The sequence below is a fragment of the Muscardinus avellanarius genome, assembly GCF_963383645.1.
Source record: "Muscardinus avellanarius genome assembly, chromosome: 3".
NCBI classification, from domain to species: domain Eukaryota; kingdom Metazoa; phylum Chordata; class Mammalia; order Rodentia; family Gliridae; genus Muscardinus; species Muscardinus avellanarius.
The window spans coordinates 123179024-123198098 of NC_137788.1; the positions used below are offsets into that span (position 1 = coordinate 123179024).

At 49.4% G+C, this 19075-nt stretch overlaps 1 protein-coding gene across 1 annotated transcript in view; it reads left to right on the forward strand.

Annotated features, from left to right (window-relative positions):
* CGNL1 (cingulin like 1) overlaps window positions 1-19075 on the forward strand; it is a gene marked incomplete at both ends in the record, with an annotated part of 108217 nt that overhangs the window by 79618 nt on the left and 9524 nt on the right. Inside the window, 4 exons of the mRNA XM_080691627.1 lie at window positions 4254-4406; window positions 5201-5371; window positions 9422-9583; window positions 12793-12882. Coding sequence (XP_080547753.1) covers window positions 4254-4406; window positions 5201-5371; window positions 9422-9583; window positions 12793-12882 — 576 coding nt within the window. The remainder of the gene's footprint in view (window positions 1-4253; window positions 4407-5200; window positions 5372-9421; window positions 9584-12792; window positions 12883-19075) is intronic.

Consider the following 19075-nt stretch of genomic DNA (forward strand, 5'->3'; position numbering starts at 1 on the left):
AGATGCAAGATGGATTGTGTAAGAAGGCCTGCGGGACCGGTCCCCAAGGCAGTATGAAGTTGGCTTTCTGGCTGAAGCCAATTTCCCTTCTCCTCTGGGCAAATGCTCTCCACAGAGTATAGACCTTCAGGATGGCTATTAAAAGGAGCAGGAGGAAGTCATTTCCTTGAAATTAGAGAGCTATCTCTATTCAAACCAGTAGGTTCTTAGAAAATGAGTTTTTCCCACATGAAGGTTAGAAAGATTATTCGAAGTCATTCTAACAAAAGCCTGTGCTGGAGTTTTAAATTGACTTTACCCAGTGACCTCGGTGTGATCCAGGTATGTCCTTCCTTCTACTGGCTGTGAGGTTTTACCTACACGTCCCCTAGGTGCACTTCTGAGCAGGTAGAAGCCAGAGGGGTTGAGAGCTGGCCAGAGGGAGGTGGTTCAAGTTTTGCATTTGAGACCAGCCCATTTGTTTGCAGGGACAGGTGTGTGGGGTGGGTGGAACATTAAGAGTATTAGATGCTGGATCAGATTTCAGATTTGTGCCTGATGGTAGCTATCCTTTAAGTTCAGCTTTCTCTCAAGGTGGTGGGCAGGATTCACGCAGGTCAGTGTGGACTTAGGGCCTCTCACCCCCTACCCAGCCCTTAAATTTGGACAAGAACTTGTTATTGCATAAAGCCCTGTCCCTCCTGAGTTCAGTGTCTGGCTGTCTTTGTTTTGAATTTTTTATGCTTTAGGCTGAGATCTTCACTACAAATTCTTGTTGTGTTGACTTTGTGTGGGTGGCTGTTTTGCTTTATTGCTCTTAGACTACTGATACCCAACTGCCTGCCAAAATGTGGGGCTTAAATCGGGAGCTAGTTGGGTCAGAAAGAAAAAAACCCTGTACCTAGTAGGGACAGGAAGGGCAGGGCACAGCTTAGGTATGCCATGACCCCACTTGAGGTACCAACTTCTGTTCTGATCATCATTCTTACAGATAAACTGTACACAGTTGACCACATAACTTAGAGAAAAGAAGATTTATTTTCTTATGGTTTTGGGTTCAGTCCCTGTGAGACCAGAGATGGCAGATCTCAGGCATGGCAGTAGGAAGCGAGAGGGGGAGGGCACGTGGGCTCCTCCCGTCGTGGAAGCCAAAGCAAGCCAGAGCCAGGGGGAGGAGGGACCACCTGCAATCCACAGGATGCAGCCAGGGACCACCTGCTCCAGCTGCAGCCCACCAGCCGTGGCCACCACCATCACAGTCACTGCTGGGCCTGCAACCCTCATGACCCAATCATATCAACTCCAGACACCAACTTAGAGACTTCTCAAGGGGCCAGTCTATGTCTAACGAGAGCAGGTATGATGCTGTATATCACAGGGTTCAAGTTGCCAGTTAGGTTGGTCCAGGATGTAACTGGACCCTTTGAGCACGTACATTCAGGTTTTCAGACTCCATTCTGAACTCCTGGGGTTCCCCCAGTGGCACAGATGAGGGCCCGCCCGAGGCAGAAACTCAAGAAGCACGCGGAAGAGGGTGAGCAGCACAAGGCTGGCTGGCCCACTGGCCTGCAGCCTGGGAGTTGGGATCCCAGAGGAAGAAAAGGGAGGTTGGGCGGCCTCTAGGGGGGAGCCCAATTGGAACCTACTGCTTTTCTGTATTTTTTGTTTTCAGAAACTAACTAACAATTTACTCTGTGTGTGTGTGTGTGTGTGTGTGTGTGTGTGTGTGTGTGTGTGAGAGAGAGAGAGAGAGAGAGAGAGAGAGAGAGAGAGAGAGAGAGAGGGGATTGAACTCAAGGGCATTCTACCTCTGAGCTATATCCCAGCCTTTATTTTTATTTATTTATTTAGTTAGTTTTTTTGTGTGTGTGTGTGGGGGGGTCTGGAACTCAGGGGCATTCGACCTCTGAGCTACCTGCCCTTTTTTTTTTTTTTTTTTTTTTTTGGTGGTACTGGGGTTCCTGGAAGCTATTCTGCCTCCGGGCTATACTCCCAGACCTATTTTAACATTTTTATTTGGAAACAGGGTCTCCTAAGCCAGCGCGCGTGGCTGGCTTCGAATCTGCGCGATCCTCCTGTCTCTGCCTCCCAAGCGCGGGGATTACAAGCGTGCGCCACCACGCCCGGCTCCCCTGCCCTATTTTTATTCTTTATTTAGAAACAGGGTCTCACTAAGTTATGGAGGGCCTCTCTAAGTAGCTGAGGCTGTCTGCAAACTGCTATCCTCTGGTCTCAGCCTCCCTAATGCTGGGATTACAAGCGTGCACCACCACGCCTGGCTTTTTGTTTTGTTTTGTTTTGAAAGAGGGTCTTGACAGGTTGCTGAGACTCTCACTAAGTTGCTAAGGCTGGTCTTGAACCTGCAACCCTCCTGTCTCAGGCTCCCAAGTACTGGGATTACAGACGTGAACCACCATAGTCAGCAAAAAATTTACATTTTTGAGATACAAGTGCCTGCTAGTTTTCTGCCACATGGAATTATAGCTCACTGGCACTATAGCTCCTTCACCTTACCCTTTGCCCCCAATACTATGAAATAAACTACAGACGCATCCAGGGTTTGACCCTGGCTCTGCTACCTGCCCAGCTATGGCGATTCTTTGGCTAGTTTCCCCCACAGTGAACTTTCAGTCACCTTTCATTTACCACCTTCTTTTCCTCAACTTTTGTTGACTTTGGTTCCCTGTCGCAATCCTGTCAGAGCCTCCGCTGGAGGTTCTAGCCACATGCCATGCGGCTGCAGAGCTGTCCTGTACCCTGCGAACTCAGAGAGCCCAGTGTTTTCAAGATGCCTGAGTCACAGCACGGACGGCAGCTCATACACTGTTAAGCACTCTACAAATACAAGCTATTTTTCTCTGCAGCCTCTGCAGGGACACAAGACAGGTCAGGACACACGCTTCCAAACCCAAATTCATCCCTCAGCTCTCGACAGCAGAGTTTAGCTGATCTGGGCTGTTTGGGTCTTGTTGCCTGTTTCCAGCTGGGTCACCTCTTGATGTCCTAGCGCGGAGAACCCTCACACTGAGCCAGTTGGAGAACCAGAGCTGGGCGTGGAGGCGCGTGCCCGCAATCCCGATACTCAGGAGGCTAAGACAGGGGGATTGCAGGCTTGTGGCCAGCCTTAGAAACTTCAGCAACTTAGTGAGGCTGTTTCAAAATACAGTAGGTCTAGGGGTATGGACAGCTTTGGTGATTTAGTCAGACCGGGTTTCAAAAAAAAAAAAAAAAAATGGGTCCAGTGGTATAGCTCAGAGGTAGAATGCCCCTGGGTTCAATTCCCAGTAACACACACACACACACACACACACACACACACACACACACACACACACCACGGCTACTATAACCTTCCTGAGAATTTTTTTACACTTTTATTTTTGCATTATGGCCTCACGTCATAATGTACTTCATGGTGACATTGGCATACATGAACACAGCGCTCGGTGGCCTTTCCACCAAGCCTTTCCGATGGGCTTCCTCCGCATGCCCATCTAGGATCCTGAAGTTGACATTGGTATTCTCACATATGCACACTACCTGTTGTTTACATTGTAAAGGACTCGTGTCTATGTGAATTTGTGAGCTGAGCACCACAGGGTGCCAGGGGAAACTGCATCCACTGCCGCTGCGTTTTGCAGGCAGCACTGGCGTTTGGTGCTGTCACTGCAGAGCACACAGAGGTCCTTTTTCTGACAGTGTCCCTTCCGTTTGACACCTCCCCATCAGTTCCCCAGCCTGCGGCTTTCCAAATCCCTTTGGGTCTGAGTCCAACTCCCACCTCCCAAGGGGACTTTGGACTCACAGGTCAGCGTTCTCTCTCCTTACAGATTCATTTTTAGCTCTTCCAAGAGCTGTCTGTGTAGCAGAGTAAATCACCAAATATTAGGCGTGATGCTGTACATCACAGGATTTAAACTGCCAAATAGGTTCAGGTTGATCTAGAACATAACTCAGCCTTTGAGCAGGAACATTTAGATTTGCAAACACAATCCTGAATTCTTACCACGAGCACCTTGACCATGTGCGGTGTTTCTGCAGTGTACCCTTGGTCTGCCCCTTCATTCTTGGGGATCTTTATTGGTTAAGTGGACTTTCTTTTATGGTCCTTATATTTCGGAGACAGCAATGTCCTGTGGCTTCATTCCGATCTTTTCCTTACCGCTGAAGTAGCCGGTCTGATTGCTTTCTGCTGTGGCCATGAAAGTCCCTCTCCCACCAGCTCCTGTGGCTGACCCGGTGTCTGAGCACTGTCCTTTCCCCGCCACCTACAGAGAGAACTGAGTTGGACCACCCAAGAGCAGAAGCAGCTGTCCCAGAAACTGCAAGATGAGACTGAGCAGAAGGAGCAGCTGAGAAGGCAGAAGAATGAGATGGAGAATGAGCGCTGGCAGCTGGACCAGACCATGGAGAAGCTGCAGAAGGAGGCGAGGAGGGAGAGGGTTGTGTGGGGTGGGCGCCCCATTATGACGCCGCCCCATCTGGGTCTGATGAGAGTTAGGGAAACCTGCAGGTCTGTCCAAACACAGAGATACCAGGGAAGTTGCAGGTCCCCTGAAGCAGTTCATTGGAACTGTTGAGAATCCCAGATGCAGAGAAACTTCATAGTGCTTAGTGGAAACCTGGCAGGGGTACCAGTGCTAACCAGTGCTCCCTCAGCCTGAGTCCACACCTCTGTGCAGAGTCCATGCATCTGTTTGGTTTGTCCTGGGGTGTGGGGAGCACAAAGGCTTTAAACCCCACCATTTCTGCCCACCTCTGTCACAAAGCCTAGAAGAAGAATGCCACGAAGCTGTACTCCAGGGCCGGGCGACAGGGGTGCCAATGTCTGACCCTCCACCTGCGGGCGCTGTACTGTTTATGTAACTAGCATTCTATCAGTATCTGTGTATTGTTTTAATTCTGACAATGACCCTGAAAGGTAGATATTATGATTGCAGTATTCCCAGGGAGAACACTGCTGAGGCCCAGAGTGGTTAAGGTCTGCCCCAGTCATACTGGTGAGCGACAGAGCACGGGTCTGACCCAGGACAGCGTGTCCAGCTCCAAAGATGTGTGTGCAAGCCTCCATGTTGCTGGCAGGTAGTCCAGAGCCAGGGCTTTGCCCCTTGGAGGAGGCCGTGGGAGATGCTGTGTCGCACTGGGACCCAGCCCTAGCCCCTGGACTGAATGGAGCTACAGGGCGGCCACTCCCTGTGACTCCCCGTGCTGCTTCTTTCAGATGGCTGACATTGTGGAGGCATCCCGCACGTCAACGCTGGAGCTCCAGAACCAGCTGGATGAGTATAAGGAAAAGAACCGCAGGGAGCTTGCAGACATGCAGAGGCAGCTGAAGGAGAAAGCCCTGGAGGCAGAAAAGTCACGGCTGGCGGCCACGAGGATGCAGGACGAGGTATGCCTGGCCACAGGATTTCCTCCCTTCTCTACTCAGAGCATCCTTCCAGCCTGCTGGAACGCGTCCACGAGGGGTCAGAGTATCTGAAGGTAGCTTTTGTGCTTGAGTCTTTGTTCTTAGCTTTTTGATGGTAAGTGGCATTCTCAAGCACACACGTGTGCACGCACACGTGCGCGTGCACACACACACACGCACATACACACCACTGATTCCAACATGAAATGGACATAACTATAACTGGACCATTTTCTTGATTAATCCCCAAATTTCTGCCAAAGAGTTGAGCTGCTGTTTATGGAACAGGAGTGGTGTGCCCAATAATATGTAGATGATTTATATGGATATACATTTATGTTTTAATTTACTTCTAGAACAAGAATTGTAGTCACTGACTATGGGCTTTTATTGTTTTATTCGTGTTTGAAAAGTCAGACTTTTAATGAGCTGGGGCAGTGGATAAGATTTTCAGGACAGTAATAGTGGAGACTAAAGAATCCTTAGGAAGCTAGGGATGGTGGGCACATGCTTGTAATCTCAATACTTGAGAGCCAAGACAGGAGGTTTGCAGGTTTGAAGCCAGCCATAGAAACTTAGTGAGACCTTGGTTCAAAATAAAAAATAAGAAAGGGGCTAGGAATGTAGCTCAGAGGTAGAACACGCCTAGGTTTGATCGCCAGCATCACAGAAAACACAGGAAAGGAGGAAAAGAAATCCTTACGAGTTTGTAAGTATTGACATTATTAAAACATATCTTGGTTTTATACTTAATAATTGAACAAATAAATCCCAATGTTAGCTTTCTTCAGTTTTGATCTCTAAATAACTGAGAAAAATAAAAAGAAATGTTTTTGTTTGAGTGGGAAGTTGGAGGCCTGAGATGTGAGTGCCGTGGTTACTGATTGCTAGCTGGGCCCTTGCCAGTCAGATGACCTTCAACAAGTTATTCCAGTTTTCTGAGCATCTGCTGCCGCCTCTGTAAAAATACACAAAATATTAGTGACCTCATAATTAAATCAGAGGACACGTGAGGCTCTACAGCAGAGTCTATACACCCTGGACACTCAGTAGGTGTGACTTTCTCTTTTTTTAAATTTTGAAACTTTTTTTTTTCACACTGCTAAAAGTACAATGTGTGAAAGCTTTTTTTTCCTTTAGTACTAAGGGTACAAAGATTCCGCAGGAAATGTTTTCTTTAAAAAACAAACTTTTAATTTCTTTGATGATCAAAGAGGTTACTCAAGAGTCATTGCTGAAACTCTAAGAACAAAGGCTATTTATTACCAACTAGTAGAATACTTCTGAAGGGACCTGATAACAGAGCCCTCCAGCTGGGGCCACGTGACAAGGACCCCAAGAACTGAAGTCAGTGCACAGACACTGAAGTCCTCTTTGGCATCAAAGAACGTTGTTTTCATTTCTCCAGCATAGGGGCAGAGGGGTTCAGATGTTTGCTAGGACACCAACAAACATCTCTTATGTTTTGATTTTAAAAGATCCCAGTGTCCCAGTGACCCCTGCAAATCCTCCCTGTTGCTTTCATGGAAAGGTTTTTATTTTAGAACCTTTGGGTTAAAAAGAAACTCAGAGATCCTCTAGTTAGATAAGGAAACAGAGATTCAGAGAGATTCCTTAAGGCCAGAGGGAGACCAGTCGTTCGTTTTTTAAAAGGGTGCCCTCTAATGGGAACAAAGAGGCCCTTTCAGCATTTTCTCGCTGGGGCAGCCCTGTGAGGTGCGATTTCTATCTGGACATCCGATAAGCACAAGTCATCACTCTGAAGGGACAGTATAGTCAGGTACTACCTACCCTTAAGATGTTGAAGTCATGGACTATAATTAACAAGACAAAGTCACTCTGGATCCTTGAGGAACTCAGTCTCCACCCTGGCTACTGTCCCTTACCCTGAGTTAAAGCTCTTAGGTGAAAAAAGCTTCAGGAGTCACAGAGTGCTATAGTTCTAGAAGGTAACGCTAGAATTAGGAGTTAGCACTCACCACCTTTCAGTTTATTTTCTAAATCGTATTTTGAAAAGGGTGTTGTATCTGGGTGTGTTGGGGGTAACTGAGGTTCGAACCCAGGGCCATTCTACCTCTGAGCTACATCTCCAGCCCTTTTTATTTTTATTTTAGAAATGGGGTCTCACTGGGCTGCTGAGAGTCTTGTTATGTTGCTGAGGCTGTACTTGAGCCAGTGAATCTCCTGTCCCAGCCTCCCAAGCACTGGTATTAGAGCATGCACCACCATACCCCACCTGCAAAGGGTGTTTTTAACTACTTTAAAGTAGTGCTGGTGGGTTCAAAAGCTGCCTGCTTACTTTAGATTCAAGATAACTTGTTCTCGAACACAAAATAGGACAAGTGTCTGTTGTGTGAAATGTGTGCGGTCCCGGTGTCCCTTTAGAGATCGCATGTAGACTTTATCAGTTGTGTCATCTTGGAAATCTAGACTCTGAAATGCTCTTTTTCCTTTTGGGCTTTGGAGCATTTGGGATTAGGGTTGCTCAGCCTGAATTTTCCCTCTCCTGCCTGTCCTTACTCTACGCCTTGCTAGGTTTTAGTTGGGAACTGCTGGGCATGGGGCATAGAGCCATGCTGGGTGGGGCAGAGAGGCACTCGGGTTTCAGGAGAGACTTATGAGGCATTGGGGCGCTGCCAAGAAGGAAACGGGGGCTGCATGTCTGTCTTTCTTTCAGTCTTTATTTCAAGCCCATGTTCTTTTTGGGAATCATTTAATTTGATTATCCTCACAGTTCTTGAGGTACGCTTTAGAATTAGCCCGATGTTGCACATGAGGAAGTCGAGTCCTGGAGAGAGGGGCTGCTATGGGCGTGATGAGCCCCCCTAGAGCCTGCAAATGCCCCGTCTCCTCTTTCCATGGCTGGCCTTCCCTCTGCCTCGCTTGCCACTGCCCCCAAACCAGACCAGGGCTGGCTGGAGGTGTCGTCTTCCAGGCTGGGCTGCTCCTAGAGGCGTCAGGGCGCTGTCAGCCTCCAAGCCAAGAACCTGTTTCCTAAAGCTTCCCACTGGCCTTCCCAACAGGCCTAACCTGGTTGGGCGTCTCCAGCTATTCTGTAACATATACCCCAAGAGGGTCGGCTCCTGAAATGGCGTTTGCCACTTCCACACACTCCCTGAAGGAAACAAACCCCTGGCGCATTCCGTTCCTGAGGCTGTGCCTTCCCCCAGCCCCGGCACCCAGGGACGGATAGGACACTGGGAACAAAAGGGCCAGCCTCAGGCTTCAGTGAAGCAGCCCATCCAGATGTGGAAGGAGTACTCACTGCACGTGAGAAGGCTGGGAGATTCCAGAGAAGTTGGAGACGGCCCCTAAGGATCAAGCTAGTTTGTCTGGTGCATTTTCTTCAAAACTATTAGTTTAGTGCCATCTTGTGGATGAAAAAAACTCATTGTAAAATGTGACAGCTGCTAAGTTAAAATAACTTATCTGTGTGTATCTGGTTCAGTGACTTTCCAATGTTTTTAAGCATGGCCAATGGTAAGAAGTATATCTTGTGTTGTAACATAGTTACACCCATATAAACATTATTATCCAGTACAAAATAATTGTAAAACAGTATTTGCTTGTATTCTATTTTTTCTTTTTTAAAAAAATACTGGTTAATATCTCTTGGATTGAATGTACGTATGTACGTATGTATGTATGTATGTATGTATTTTTGAAGTACTAGGGATTGAACCCAGGGGCATTCTACCTCTGAGCTATACCCTCCAGCCTTATTTTATTTTTTTTATTTTGAAACAGGGTCTTGCTAGGTTGCTGAGGCTGGCCTTGAACCTGTGATCCTCCTATTTTAGTCTCCCAAGTACTAGGATTACAGGTGTGCACCACTGTATACCTAGAAATCCCTTTCTTTTAGAGAAGGGTAACTGAGGCCCAGAGGGAGGTGGGACTTGCTCAAGGCCTTTTGTCTCCAGCAGAGTGGGAGTCCACGGGTCCTCTTGCTTTGGGGTGAGCCGCGTCTGTTGGGGTCTCTGTTCATGGGCTCCTCCTGTGCCCATGAACACCCACACCTCCCTCTCATCCCAGATGCGCCTGATGGAGGAAGAGCTACGCGACTACCAGCGCGCCCAGGACGAAGCTCTCACGAAAAGACAGCTTCTGGAGCGGACACTGAAGGACCTGGAGTACGAGCTGGAGGCCAGGAGCCACCTCAAGGAGGACCGCGGCCGGCTGCTCAAGCAGATGGAGGTCGGCTGACCACCGGGCGGGCGCAGGGCGGTGGGGAGCCGGCCTGGGCCACAGGATGAGGCCTGTGCTCCCCTCAGCCTGGGGAAGTCTAGCGTTTGTAATCTCTTCATCAGCCCGAGCCTCTTAGGTCGTTTCTGGATCTGAGGGGGAGGCTAGCTTATAGCCAGAAGGAATGATGAGTCTCATTTAGTCTCAGCCCCCTCTGTCTTGAAGAGGAAACAGGACAGATTCCTCGAGAGGGCGGGTGCCTGAGGGCACAGATATTGGAAGCACCACCCAAGGGGACAAAGTCTGCAAGCCTTCTGCAGCCAGAGAGGGCCCGCTGCGTCTAGGACCCAAACACCTGTCCTCGAGGCACCATCGGGGCCCACTGATCATACCAGGTCCTCTGTCCTTGTGTGTGTGTGGTACCCAGGGGTGTTCTACCTCTGAGCTGCGCCCCCAGGTCTGTTTTTTTTTTTTTTAATTTTGAAATGGGGTCTTCGTAAGTTTCTGCAAAAGGTGGCTCAATACATTGTTATTTACATGGTCCAAAACAGGGTATCGGAATGACTCAATGTGGTTGCCAGTTGGGGTGAAGTTGACAATCTAAAAACACAGTAAATGAGCCAGGCATGGTGGTGTAAGCCTGTAATCCCAGTACTTTGGAGGCTGGGACAAGAGGATCACAGGTTCAAGGCCAGACTCAGCAACTTGGACCCTGATTCAAAATGGAAAAAATGTTAGAAAAGTACTGAGAGGCAGGTAGCTGGGGACGGGTGTGGCATGTCCTTTAGGTGACAAGCTTTGGGGGTTGAGTGCACCTGGGTTCAGTTCATGGGAAGGGAGGGAAGGGAAGATAAGGAAAGGGACGAAGGGAGGAGTAAAAGGTGAGGCCACAGAACCTCAGTGTGGACAGTCCATCAGTGTGGACAGTTCATTGAGAATGAGAGTAATCTTAAAATCATTGTACCCAAACTTAAAAGGCAACAACAATATTCAAAGATAAAACCAAGTCCAAATCAGAAAAACATCCCCCCTCCCAGTGAAATTTAGGAGAGAGTCAGAGACTAAACCATAGGCCCAGACTTGGTAATGTTGTTGAGGTTTTAATAAAAGACAGGCAGTGTTCAAGGCCAAGGAGAGAAGACTTAAATTCAAAATCAGTAGAATTCTTGAATCAGCTTTGAAAACAAACAGAAAGAACTTTTCAAAACCTCCAGGTGACTCAGCAGTTTATATCTAAGGAGCGATGTTTCAACCTTTGAAGATTTTATGAGATTTTTATGAGACTTATTTTAGAGACCAGAGTAACCCGATCCGAGTTTTATTACTTTTTCCTAGGACTGCCCTATTTTGCTAACATCTTAGTTCTGATCTCCGTAGGGGAGGTCATTTTAAGACCAGCGAAGATCAGCCCAGTGAACTAAAAACTGATTTCAAGGACCCAGCCAGCCAGCCCAAAGCAGACAGAGGCCCCAGACAGGGGACAGAGCTTTGCTGTGAGGAGCTGGGCCTCGGCGGCTGCTGGGCTCTACAGTGTAGACTCAGGGCAGGAGAGCGCTTCATTAGAAAGCAATTTTAAGTGAAGATTGAATTGTCGGGTCATCTGCCTCTTGAATATGCTGACTGAAAAGATATTTCTTCTGGCTGACAAAGTCCACAGCGATGCCATGGCTAAGCTCCATTTGCCCTGTGCGCTCGTCTGGCTGCTCCTCCAGTGTGGTGAAGGGTTGGCTGGGATGCCGCTATCGTGGAGGCGCTTGAGGCGGGTTTTCTCCCAAGAGGCACTGGCAGGACTGTCTTGCTGTGACTCATGTCTTGCCTGTCCCTTCACTACCACTTAGCAAATTAATACATAGCACTCAAGAGTTCTTTCAGGGATGGGCATTTTCTGTAATCTCAGAAACTCAGGTGTCTGTGGGATGTGAATGCTGTTCTTTAGAATGGAGCTGAGTGATTTCTAAGAAACAGACCTAGGAGGAGTCAGGAACTACAGAAGAAATAGGCAGCTTCGGCCAGGACCCGGCTCTGCCCGAGTTGGCTTCCTGGGAGATAGCTTTCTAGTTCCCTTAGAGGTTTCAGCCATCACTAGGGAAAGCCATTCACACACAGCCCAGCATCTGCCTGAGTTCTGCCAGTTTAATTTTGGTAGGGAAAGAGACATCCATTGCTCGTCTTTCTGGCCATTGTGAATATTTATATACAGATGCAACAGGCTCACGGTTCATAACTCAGAATGCTAATTGCTTTCTAGCTTGTATGGCTGAGTTCACCCAAACCTAGAGCACATCTGTCAGTGTCAGGAGACACACAGGCATACCCCACCCCAGCCCTGCAGGGCTGGGTGGAGTGGTTCACGTTGGAAGCCTTTTTCCTATACAAAGCTCCTCTGAAATGCTTTTTTCTCTTAATATCACTCAGTAATATTACATTTTTATCCAAACCTGGATTACACAGCCACCACTATCTGTGATCCAAGGCAGGTTGGGACTCACAGGGCCAGTGCACAGGGTCCTCAGAAAGAGCAGGTGTAGAGGCTGCTGCTGGCCCGCAGGAGTAGGGCTCTTGGGAACTCTGAGCAGGAAGAAGGCGAAACATCGTCCTGCGCAGGAGCCAGGTAGAGAACTGTGCCTGGGATGGTTTGTCAGTCTCTAAGTTACTTTTTAACAGGCAGCTGACTAGGTAGATTGGTTAAAATCTATTGATTCACAGGGAGAGAGAGACTTAAAGGAAACATGCCCTAGTTTTTGTGTTAAGGTTGGAGTAATATTTTTTCTTCTTTTATGTATTTTCTACATACATGATTACATTTTACATTACAAAAGCACTAAAACACATGTTTTTTGGGGTGGGTTTTTTTTTTTTTGTGGTACTGGGGGTGGAACCCAGGGGCGTTTCTACCTCCGGGCTATACTCCCAGACCTATTTTATACTTTATTTGGGAATAGGGTCTCACTAAGTAGCTGAGGCTGACCTTTAACCTGTGCGATCCTCCTGTCTCAGCCTCCCAAGCGCGGGGATTACAAGCGTGCGACACCACGCCCGGCAAAACACATGTTTTTTTTTTTTTTTTTTTTTTTTAAATATCTGCTTTGGGCAGTATGCGCAATAGGCGTCTCCTCCTCCTAGACCCCGATGATGCTCAGTGCCATTCCCCCACAGGGCAGCCCCTGCCCGGCCTGCGCCAGTGCACGCCAAGTCACTCGTGTGTGTGATCTCCTCCTCAGGACAAGGTGTCTCAGCTGGAGATGGAACTGGACGAGGAGAGAAACAACTCCGATCTGCTGTCTGACAGGATCAGTCGAAGCAGGGAGCAGGTACTGTGCGTCCCTGGTGACAAAGGGCATGTGAGGGTTAGTACCCAGGGCTCCATAGAGCAAGATGAAGTCTGTGTCATGGGGAGAACGGCCGGAGGACCACACTGAGCCCCAGGAGTGAGGGATCAGTAACATACAGCAGAAGTCTCCAGAACTGCCGCAGGGTAAGCCTATAAACCGTAGTGGGCAAGGTACCGAGCACTGGGGCACTAGGGGTCTGTCCCAAACGGCAGTGTGTCTCACCGCAGACACCGGGCTGGGAGCAGGAGTAAGCCCCACCAGGCAGCCTTTCCGTTAAGAACTCTCAGGCGTATCAGCAATACATCTGTGGAGCATCTGAACAGTGCCAGTGTTTTCTGCAGTTCCGGAAGGAGTTGCGCTTCTTTTGATCCTTGGGCAAGCTCTCATGCTCCCACTGTCGATGACAGCGACTTTCCCAAGCTGTCCTCACGCCATCCCAGGGCTTTGGGTTTCCTCTTCTTGATTAGTGAAGGCTCAGTGACCGCGTGGTGCCCGGGGACCAGCGGAGCTGCGGGACAGTGGTGTATCACCGGAAAGTAGTAACACTCCTTGCTGGTTTCTATGCCCAAACCACGTGGCAGATAAAATGGGAAACATTTTGGAACAAGGATTCGGCTCACTCAGTGGCAATGGAGATCCGTCCTTCGCTTTCAGCCCTTCACTTCCATGGTGCCTGTGGCTACAGGTAGAAGTGTCTCACAGCACGAGTTTTCGTGGACAGCTTAGTTTAATGCCTGTCTGAAATTGCCACCAGAGAAACTGTGCAGACGTTTAGAAAGCCCTTCACCCACGGGGCACGGTGGTGCACACCTCTAATCCCAGGACTTGGGAGGGAATTGAGACTCTCAGTCTTTTAAAGAACTTTGACAGTTTTTTTAAAAAAGTGTCAAGTGGGTTGGGTGTGGTGTTGCACGCCTGTGATTCCAGTACTTGAGAGGCTGAGGCCAGAGGATTCCAAGATTGAGCTCGGCAACTTAATGAGATACCATTTCAACGTAACAAATAAAAACAAAAAGGGCTGAGGGTGTAACACAAAGGTAGAATGCCCCTGGATTCAATCCTCAGTACTGAAAGAGAAAAAATAAAATGGAGGGGAGCATTTGCTGGGGGTGTATCTTAGAAGTTGAATGTCCCTGGGTTTAACTCCCAGCATAAAAAGAAAAAGAAAGAAAGCCCTTCACTTTTTTTTTTTTAAACTAGAATTGCTCTTTTTTTTTTTTTGGTGGTACAGGGTGGGGTGGGGGGGTTGGGGGGTGGAACCCAGGGACTTTCTACCCCCAGGGTCTCACTAAGTTGCTGAGAGCCTCACTAAGTAGCTGAGGCTGGCTTTGAACCTGTGCGATCCTCCTGTCTCAGCCTCGCAAGCGCAGGGATTGCAAGCGTGCGCCACCATGCCCAGTGAATTGGCTCTTTTTTGATTTTAAAAAGAAGTAAACAAAACTTAAGATCCTTGCAGTGATGCTGGATATAGAGCTCCCTGCTCTCCCTTCCACTCATTCACGTGTGCGCCCTTTCCTTCAACTCATTGTGGCAAGGACTGGAGCCGTCGCACCCCGTGGCTGGCAGCCCTGCTCAGAGCTCACAGTGACCACTGGCTTGCTTTCCATCTGCCCTTGTTCCCTGTTGACAGGTTTCTTTGCAAACAAGTGTGACACCCATGCTACTGTGCTCCTGACAATGAAGGCAACCCCATGTCCAGACTTCATGTCTTGGGGTTCTGCCTGCAGGTTCCGGGGCTGTGCGCGTGGCCCTGTAGCGTCCGGCTTGAGCTGGAGAGCCTCAGAGAGGGACTTTCCTGAAATCCAAAGCCCCGGAGCGAGACCTTGATGGTTGGCTCCCAACGCTCTCACTGAAGCCTGCATTTTCTAGGTTCTCTCACCAGGAGGAATAATAGCTGTTTTGTTGTGAGTTCCTGACAGCTTGGCTAAGCAGCCACATTACCACAGGGCAATCAGGATCTGCTAAGCGTTCTTAATGGCAGAAGAGTGACTGTGAATTTGTTTTGCTGAAACAGACTTCCCCGTATCCCACCAAAAACAAAGCCCAGCTGCACTGAACCAGAACGTGCTTGGCTGCCTTGGCCGCCCGTGGCCCAGGACTGAGAGATGTCTGGTTCTAGAGCTGTGGCCTCTTTGGTTTCCACTGAGCTAAGCACTTAGATTGTGGGGAAACGGGGCTGCTCTCTGAGAGATGGTCAAGGCCGACAGTCTTTCCACCGAGCCAAAAAGTTGAAGCACGTCCTTGGAGGACGGGAATTAGCTTGGGCTGCTGGGATGAGCACTGGGCTGAGAGTCTCAGCTCGGGTGCTTTGTTAGTTCATGGAACTCTGGAAAAGCCCAGCCTTTCTGAGCCCAGTCTCTCAAATCTACAAAAACGAGGCTGTCGATCCACAAGATTCTGAAGACTTTTCTCAGTTTTAACATTGAAATTCATATGCATATATAAAACCCTCCGTCTCTGATTCGTCCTTTAATTTTCCCTGGGGGAGCAGATGACAGTGCACACATGTGTCCGGCTGCCCTGGGGGAGCAGATGACAGTGCACACGCGTGTCCGGCTGCCCTGGGGGAGCAGATGACAGTGCACACGCGTGTCCGGCTGCCCTGGGGGAGCAGATGACAGTGCACACGCGTGTCCAGCTGCCCTGGGGGAGCAGATGACAGTGCACACGCGTGTCCGGCTGCCCTGGGGGAGCAGATGACAGTGCACACGCGTGTCCGGCTGCCCTGGGGGAGCAGATGACAGTGCACACGTGTGTCCGGCTGCCCTGGGGGAGCAGATGACAGTGCACACGTGTGTCTGGCTGCCCTGGGGGAGCAGATGACAGTGCACACGTGAGTCCAGCTGCCCTGGGGGAGCAGATGACTAGGCACACATGCCAGGGAGCGAGGTGCTGAGTAGAACAGTAAAGCGCTGAGTAGAACAGTAAAGCGCACAGTCTTCTATAGAAGATAAGCGCAGTAGTTGGAGTAAGGACAGGAGATGGGGAGGAGGCCCCGGCTGGGCTGTGGCCAGGGAAGAACGGCACTGAGAGGAAGCTTCCCTCCTTCCTGCGTATCTGGTTTTTATTTCTTGTGTCGAAGTTCAACACTTACACATGCTGGCCACATCGCTTACGTGCCGCCTTTCCAAGGCCTTTCTTTTCCGTGCATGCTCAGGGTACCATAATGAGACGGATGGTTCAGGGAATCCTGGTTGGGAGGAAAGTTACTGAAACCTTCTGGAGGTTTGGACTTGTGTTTGTATATGGCAGAGGTGAAAGAGAAGGAATGGGTTGGATTTGATAAAACAATTATCTTTCATACTACAAAACTGAGGAATGCCCTGTTTTGTCATCCAGATACAGTTTTACCATAGAAAGGTTTCTGATTGACTTACAAATTGAAATAAAATGCATTTAAAGAGTGGGGTGCCGGGCGTGGTGGCGCAGGCTTGTAATCCCCGCACTTAGGAGGCAGAGACAGGAGGATCGCACAGGTTCGAAGCCAGCCGCGCTGGCTTAAGAGACCCTGTTTCCAAATAAAAAAATATAAAATAGGTCTGGGAGTGTAGCCCGGAGGTAGAAGGGCTTCCAGGAACCCCAATACCACCAAAAAAAAAAAAAGAGTGGGGTATTTTACAGGTTTGGGGGCTGTTTAAATCTTGAGGAATCCCTTCTCCTCCCCTTCCTCCAAGAACCTCTTGGCTGCTGTCCCTGCCAAGGGTTCTGTGAGGCTTAGCCAGGCACCGTGCAGACCCTGTAGGCGCTCTTGCAGTTCTCACGGCCTGCAGACTGCAGTGGTTGCCTGTGGCCTCGTGGGTGTAAGAGGCCGGGCCCCCGTTTGACTCCACGGCTGCATAAGACTGTGTTTCAGTGAGCCAGCATCCTCTCCTCTGGAATCTAGACTCCTGCACGCACAGTAGAGGAAGAGGAGTTTATTTGCTTACAGACCTGGAGAGGTGCAGGGCCTCAGCCGCCTACAGCCCCACTTCCTCAGAGCATCTTGGCAGGGAGCGCAGACAGGAGGCGGAGGGGCAAGAGAGCACGAGCTCTCAGGGACATGTTATTTTTAAACCGTAACGTAAAAGTTTTAAAGGACACCCCATCCGTGCATTTGGGTCTCTGTTCCCAGGTTAGTGATAGAGATCATTTGAGTTCACCTGACCCTCTTCTGACTCTCCATAATACAGGATTCACATCACCAGAGAGATGTCCAGTGTGGTGGGTTTCCAATGCGCTGGGTTTACTGGCATTCTGGCTCAGTGGGCAGTGCTGTGCCAGGGTAGCTGAGGGCAGCAGGGCAGCAGGGCTGGGCCTAGACAGGAAGCTTCTCTTGGCCACAGAAGCCAGGCTGACCTGGCCCTGTGGAAGGACTCGCTCATCCCAGGCAGCTTGACAGGCAAGGATCCTGTCAGGGTCTGGCAGCTTCGGTGGCCTTCCAGGGCTGAGTGGGGCTGCCGTGTTGCCTTGGCAACAGCAGGACTAGCCCGGGGTAAAGCAGCAGGGACTGCAGCTGCTTGGGGAGCTGCTGCTCAGGCTCACACCTGTCAGAGTCAGCGCCTCTGCCCGTGGGTGAGGTGCAGAGGGCTCTCCCTTGCAGGGGGTGAGTGAAGGATCTAAGTAGAGCTGCTGCTTCTTTTAATTAAGATGACCCAGGCTTAGAACTGCCTTTGATCGCACCTGCTGCTCCAGCCCCAGTGTGTACAGGTGACTTAGAATAATTTTAATACCAGGCCCAGAAGCCTAGGCTTCACACCAGTGATAAACACAGGAGACATGGTTAAATATCGTTATTAGCCATCATAAATATCTCTGGCTTAGCATTAATCACCTGCTTCTAATTCCAAGAGCCCACTCAGGTCACAGACATTTCTGTTGCAAAACCCACTGGAATCCAGTACTGTTGTTGATGACTAAAACGTTCAGACAGTAGCATTCTTTCAATCCAGTTACAACAAACTGTTGCTTCTGTTCCTGGTCTATTTTCAATTTGACGGGAAAGCTTTTATTTGGTCTATATAATATAGTCGTAAATAGCATGCAAAGCACGAAGCGGATAGGAAGTGTTTCCCAGGCTCCGTTGACTTCCCTGGTTCAGGAGACTGGCCCAGCCAGGCGCTTGTCTCCGTGTGGACTCGGTGCGAGCAGGCTGACCCGCTGCTGTAGCCCCGGGCTCGGGCCGCTCCGCGGGGCACTCCCGGGCTTCTGGGGCCACCACCCTTCTTGGGACAGGTGCCAGGTCACCATGTAGAACTCCTTGTATGAGGCTCCTCACTGTGGCTTGATTTTAGAATTTAGTGTTAGACTGCCCCTGTTGAAGAAGCAAAGGAAGGCTTTTGTGTTTGCAAAAAGATTCTAAAACAGCCAACTGCTTGGTCTCAGTAACTGTTAAGCTTGATGGCTGTATTTTTACTCCTTCCTATTCTTCTCTGACTTATGCTTCTATGTTAATAGCCGTCTTTTGGCGCATGAATAATTGCTGTTTGGTGTTTTGTTTTCCTTTGAAGAGTCACCATTTGACTGGGGTTCTCCAGGGAGGGATTGATCTTGAGGCCCCTGGGATGCTATCCTGCTAACGGGGCCTGTACAGGAGGTCTGGGGCCCGCGGCTGCTGCTTTAAACTGCAGTCTGTTCTCGAGGCCCCAGCTGGGGCTGCATGACCTTGGCCGTCTCCAGTGCCCAGGGCACACTGCCCCGCTGCGCTCTACATACCTCCTTGCCAGAACCAACCCTCCCTCCTCTAGGATTTTCCCTTCATTGACAGACCTGGATCACACAGGTTTGCTGAGAGGTTGTGGGAAGACGTGCACGTGAATTTTAGGAATATATGAGTTTTAGTCAGGAAACCTAGGTGAGACTCCCAAAGCTGCTTCCAAGTAACGCACTCGGGCATGTTTCTGAACCTTTCTCTTGGAAAAGCAGGTTGCTAACACCAACCTCAGAGAGTTCCCAGGAGGATTAAAAGGCTCAGATGTAGACCCTCAGTTGCTCAATGCCTGGCTGTTTTCTTTTTTCCCCCCGCAGTACCAGAGATGGAACCCAGGGACATTCTGTCTCCAAGCTACACCTCCAGCCCTATTTTTATTTTTTATTTTTTTGAAACAGGGCCTCACTAAGTAGCTGAGGCTGTCCGCGAACCACAATCCTTGGTCTCAGCCTCCCGAATGCTGGGATTGCAAGCTGTGCCACCACG